The 5,771-nt window shown below is 44.2% G+C and overlaps 1 protein-coding gene across 1 annotated transcript; it reads left to right on the top strand.

Annotated features, from left to right (window-relative positions):
- Positions 1–364: 364 nt before the first annotated feature.
- On the top strand, positions 365–2,573 carry TSSC4 (tumor suppressing subtransferable candidate 4). The gene is made up of 2 exons (XM_054390582.1): positions 365–385; positions 1,442–2,573. Exon 2 carries the CDS (start codon positions 1,530–1,532, stop codon positions 2,568–2,570), a length of 1,041 nt encoding a protein of 346 aa, XP_054246557.1. The 5' UTR covers positions 365–385; positions 1,442–1,529; the 3' UTR covers positions 2,571–2,573.
- The last annotated feature ends 3,198 nt before the right edge of the window (positions 2,574–5,771 follow it).

Genomic DNA, 5,771 nt, shown 5'->3' with positions numbered 1-5,771 from the left:
TTTCACACTGTTCATTCAGTGATGGTTTACTGCATGTGCAAATGATAGGTTTACATTTTAACACCTCTCTTCTCTACAGAACAAGGTAGGCAGTGCAAACGTGGAGACTGAATGGTGCCTGCCTTGTTAGGCTGTGTGTTGGTCTTTTGCCAGAAATCCAGGAATATCTGTAGACTTTTATATCAGCATGAGTTCGTGTCAGATTTAGAACTCAGTTCTGCAGCTTCAGATGATTCAGGGGGAAGGAATTATTTTTAAAACTCATTTTGAAACTACATTTCCAGTATCTTGATGGAAATGTTTGTTTTCTAGGGTGGAAGTGCTGAGATCTCTGGTGGCTTTAACTGACCCTCAGAAGGGGAAGCTGACTCAGTCTCAAGCGAAAGTGAGTGACTAACAGACTTTCCATGTCTGTTTACTGCATCGTTTCAGAAGAACCTATAATTAGGTAGTTGAGCTTATTCTAATAATATATTGGAACTATTTCTGTAATCTATATTTTTATGAGCTGAACCGAGGTCTGTGCTTGCCAGCTCTGTTTCTGATTGCCCAGCAAGAGTTAGTGTGCTTATCAACTGCCCTGGTTCTGCAAGGTTCTCTTTCCAGAGATGCAGAGTGGCTGGGGTATTGCCGCCAAGCACTGGAAGTTGGGCTTCAAGTCACATTCTCTTTGTGCTGACTAAAGAGCCTGCTCTTGCAGACCCTTGGTGGCACCCTCCCCGTGTTTCCATGAACAAGTATGCCATGTTTGTTTTAGTCCAGTGGACTTGGTTTCTTGAGCTGGCTCATTTTCTGATTGCAGGAATTAGTAATGACATCAGACCTTAAATCCAGGGAAGGCGTGGAGCTTGTACTCTATGTTGCTTTAAAGCAATCCTGAAAGTGTGGCCCTGATATTCTTTGTGTCACTGACCTCAACCATCGATAACGTCCTTTATAACATGCAGGATGTGATGAATACTGGGACAGGAGGCACTGTGGCTGAAGCAATGAAGGATCCTAGTGGCCAAAGGAAAGCATGAGACATGGGGATGTGTATTTTGTGGATTTATACAGTGCTATAAATGCAGGGTGTAATTTGAAGAAATCACTGTTGTTTCTTGGAAGGTGTATTAAGACACTTAGGGGGCATTCAGATGTGATCAAAAGCTTTATGCTCATTTTTTTCAGTAACTGGACCTGCTGTAACATCTAAAGAAATTTGGTGTGCAATACCATTTTTGAATCCTACATATTCTTGTATTGAGTCTTGTGTAAGCCTTCAACGTTCATTCATTCCTGAAATAATGTTTTTTTTTTTTCCAAGCAAAATTGCTCAGGAATGCATGAAGTAGAGCTGCCCGTTACCCTGCAATAATGATTATTTTGCACCACACAGAGTGATGGCCTCATACTTGGTTCTCATTTCACAGCTCAGTTTTTATGCTCCTTTCTATTCTAGGCAGTAAACTTGCTGGGCATTTGGAAAACCATACTTGGAGCTGTTCCTAGGCCTGCACTAAAGACCTCAGTGGAGTGACAGCCTGAAGATGGGAGATCAGGAAGCAGGTGAACCCTTTCTGGGGATAGTGGCTGGTGGTGCCACAGACTATGAAGGAGTCCTGCCCTCAGACACAGTGTCGCTCAGCGATTCTGATTCCGATGATTTGGGGTTAGCAGATGAAGCAGAGGTTGATACAATATCTGCTGAGGAGACGTCTGTAGATGATGGGGAGTGCAGATCAGGGGAGGGCCCTGCCTCTTCAGACAGCAGTCACAAGTCTCCTGCCCAGCTGTTCCATCTGAGGGGCATGAGTTCTACGTTCTCTCTCCGCAGCCAGAGCATTTTTGATTGTCTGGAAGAGGCAGCCAAGGCAGCTGTGCCCTCAATGCCTGAGGATAATATTGTTGATGGGAGGTTTAAGCGTCCGTTGCCTCCAAGCACAGCGTCAGGAACCACAGTTCCAGAAAGCCTGGGAAAGCAGGCCAAAGCTGTGCAGGCTCCCAAAACCTCTCCTGCAGTGCCTGACTACGTGACACACCCAGAGCGCTGGACCAAATACAGCCTAGATGGAGTTTCAGAGTCTAGTGACAAGACCAACAGGGCAGTGGCCATGGAATTTCTAGAGGGTTTGAAGAAAAGAGGGGAGAAACAAAGCTCAGCTACCCAAGAGAGCTACACCCCTTACTTCAACCAGGACCCTTCCAGCTGTGGAGCTGGGAGGATTGTTTTCACCAAACCAGCAAAAAGGGGTGTGGATGGACTGGAAAAGAGAACAGCAGCTGGGGAGGATGATAAGAAACACTTGAAAACAGATCTGAAAGGAAAATCTTTGAAGAAGACTGATGACTCAAGAGAAGAAGATAAGGTAGAGCTGGGGCACTTAGACAGTGGAAGTGGAAAAGCAGTGGAGGAGGAGGAGTGTACAGTGATGGGGGACCTGAGTGCAGAAGGAAAGCTTAGTGCAAGACTCAGTGGCACAGATGAAGAAGCATCAGTGGAAACAGTTGGATTCCATTGCAGTAAGAAGAAGAATAGGAAAAATTTCCGACCTAAAGTGGACAATGAAGAGGAGGAGGAAGAGGCCTGAAGGATGGAGCACATTGGAAACATCCAAGGACTTGTATTGTCTTTGCATATGTTTGGTTTTTTTCTCTGACTTCTTTTTCTTCTCTGAAATCATGTGATGGCTTTTTGTCTAACGGTTTGCATTGTAGCCACCAGAACATTTTATGTTGTTAGAAATTAAGCTGCCTATAATACATTCCAGACCCTTTCTTCCCGACAAAGCTGTGGGCACCTGATAGTTGGACCCAAGCAGGAGATAATCAGGTGTGCTGTGTCTGCTTGAGTAGCTCCCTAGTGAGTGTCCTGGAGCTCAAATAGTCAAAGAACAAGACGTGTGAGCTAAAGGGCTGTTGGGCTTCCTCCTAACCTCCAGATTTAGAGCAGTTCCCAGATCCTGGAGAATCATGGAACAAAGATGGTGGGCTTTTTAAACAATGAAACTAAAACCTTATCTTCAACTAGATGGGCTTTCTCTTGGCCCTGTCCCAGGCTCTGTCTGTCATTGCCATTGAGAATGAAAGCACAACAGTACTTGAGTTTGGAGGGCCCAGGGGACTGGCTAAACCAGTGGGTTTTTTTAAGATTGGCTTGATATTTCTGTTACTTAGTATTCCATGATAAAGACTTTTAAAGCCACAGTGTTTCTCGTGGAGAGATGCAAGTGTCCTGGTGAGGACACACTCAAGATAGCTTCAGCAGAGCCTCACCCTCTTGCGTGTAGGTCAGAATTTGACAGCTTCAGTTGTTAACCTGGGCAGCAGCTTTTCTTCTTTCTGGTGCAATATGATGTCATGGCTCTGACTGTTCTTTGGAGGTGGCACTGCTTCCATGTTGTGGGTTTGGTGGGAATGAGGTGTTTGTACCAGGACTGGATACTCCTTTGGGATTCAATAAACCTTCAGTTGTAGCTGGATTTCTTCATCTCTGAACCATGCTCATGAGTGCAGCTATGGAGCATTAATAGTCTATTTGATTTGAGAATTGTCTTGAACATCTAGAAGGTTACTCTGAGCTTACCATCTTGTAACTTCTCCCTCAAGTCCCATATTTTAGATTGTAAAATTCACATTTTGAACATTTTCAGTCACTTTACAATATCTGGAGAGTTGCCTCGTGGAATGAATCACCTCATACAATGAGTCACAGTGGAATGAATAATAGAGCTGGGGTTTTTTCCCACAGAATGTTAATAAATAAGGTTGAAAGATTAAACTCTTTGAAAAGTGATATGATTTGAAACTCAGCTTAGCTCAGGTCATTTTGGACTGACCTTTTTTTGCCAGTAGTCCAAATTAACCACCTTAGTGTTAGTATTTATAACTGTGCAGTAAAAGATGACTTTGTGGTGTGTGCTCAGACTCAGGATATTCAAGGAGGTTACACCCTCTGAGGGTGTTAGCATCTCATCAGTAACTGGTAGGCCCAAGTCACTGGGTGATTGTGTTTGAACAGCATTTGGCAGCAGAAGCAGAAAACCACATAAATATTGCTCCATCTGTTGAAATTTACCTTTGAATTTACAAAGCAGAATGTAAAACACTTGAGTATAGTTTGAGGTACATTCATTAGCAGGTCATTGCCAAGTAGATCAGGTGTCCTAGTGTGCAAGTGGGACATACCAGTTCCAAGCAGCTAGATTTTGGGTCCCAGTAGATTATTAATGTGCTGATCACAATTAAAACAGCATCCGTAGCAGAATGGAAGCTGCTGCCAAGAGCAGGGCGTGCTGGTCCTACCAAAAAATGTAGCTCAGTAAAAACTTAACTGGTTTGGTAATTTCTGCCTGCCTAGGGTGAGGAACAGGTAGGGCAATAAGGAAATTCCATCACTGTTAGTGGAGTCACTGAGGTCTGGGGCACCACTTGAGTAAACTGGAAAAATGGCTGAAGATAATTTCTATTAGTAACAGACTTGTGTCAGAAAGGTATTTTTATTAGAGCTGAGATTCTTCTTTTCACCTCTGGTAGCAGGGAAAGCTTTTTGCACAACCTGCCTTTCAGGCTGCATGGAAGCAAGTGTTCTATGTGTGAGAAATCTGCATTCAGCTGGGGCTTATCAGTGTAAGAGGAGAGCACAGCACAGCCCATTGCTTCCCCCTCATGATGCTGTTTATTTTATTCCAAAGAAATCTTCCATTTGAAGGCCAGCAGTAATCTCTTTTATTGGTGCATCTTTTCATACACTTCTAACAAAGCCAGCTGGATTTTGTGTGCTAAAAATGCATGTGCCAGAGAAGTAATGAAAACGGTGACAAACAGACCCAATTCCTCCCTGATAGGAAAATTCTTGCTACACATTCTTGCTTTGAAGTCTGTAAGTGATTCTATTTTCTTGACCTGAGAGAGAAAAGTAAAATGAAAGCAGAAAACTGAGGTGTAGCTGTGGTGGGATGCATAAAGGCCAAGTCTCCTTTTACAAAAGCTGTGATGTGTCACTGACACAGGCAAGCAACTGAGGCTGGGGTCTGGCTGCAGGAAGATCACCTGCTCAGTGTTTGTAAGGTGGCTGCAAGGCACCCCATGCTGGAGGACAGCACAATGAGGTTCCAGAGTCCAGGGGTGAGTGAGGAGCCCTTGCTACAGAACACCAGCAAAGGACTACCCACAGAAGGCAGCGTGGGAAGAGCCTGTGGTGAGTGCAAGCACTGGAGGGTGGTAATGACTCCAGGAACTGTATGGACTGTAATAGTTCAGGATCCCAGGCCCTTTCCTGTGGAAACTATTTCTTGGTTTCCTTCCTAAGCAGCTCAGAAATATGAGCTTGCTTTCTTGGCCAAGGAAGTGGCTTGTTTTCAGTAAGTAATCACCCTTTAAAAGGGAGACTCCCTTGAACAGAGAAACGTGGAATTAGCAATGATGTCAATGGATTGAGGGTGGGATTTGGAGAAAGAAAGCAAATGGTGTTTAGAAAAGAAGGTGGCAGAGTTGTCCTGGAGGAGAAAGTTTTTTCTGTGATTCATGGAACTGGGTGTTTGGAGAAAAGACCAAACAATACAGGAGCAGGAAGGAAGAGGAAAGCCCAGGAAACTGATGGAGGAAACCCAAGAAATGCTCAGTGGTGTCAAACATTGGCAATGCTTGGCATGAAGGCCAAGAGAGTGCTGGGCTTTGGGCTGTCAGGAAATTGAGATTTGCCTTTCTACAGCAGTTCACTAGGATGGGGTTTGACTTCTGCAGTAGTTCAGTAGGACAAAAGGGTTAATCTGAAGAAAAGAGAATACCAT

The sequence above is a fragment of the Indicator indicator genome, chromosome 21, assembly GCF_027791375.1.
Source record: "Indicator indicator isolate 239-I01 chromosome 21, UM_Iind_1.1, whole genome shotgun sequence".
Classification (NCBI taxonomy): Eukaryota; Metazoa; Chordata; class Aves; order Piciformes; family Indicatoridae; genus Indicator; species Indicator indicator.
The sequence above is the reverse complement of the archived record's forward strand: the minus strand, read 5'-3'. Positions and strand labels throughout refer to the sequence as shown.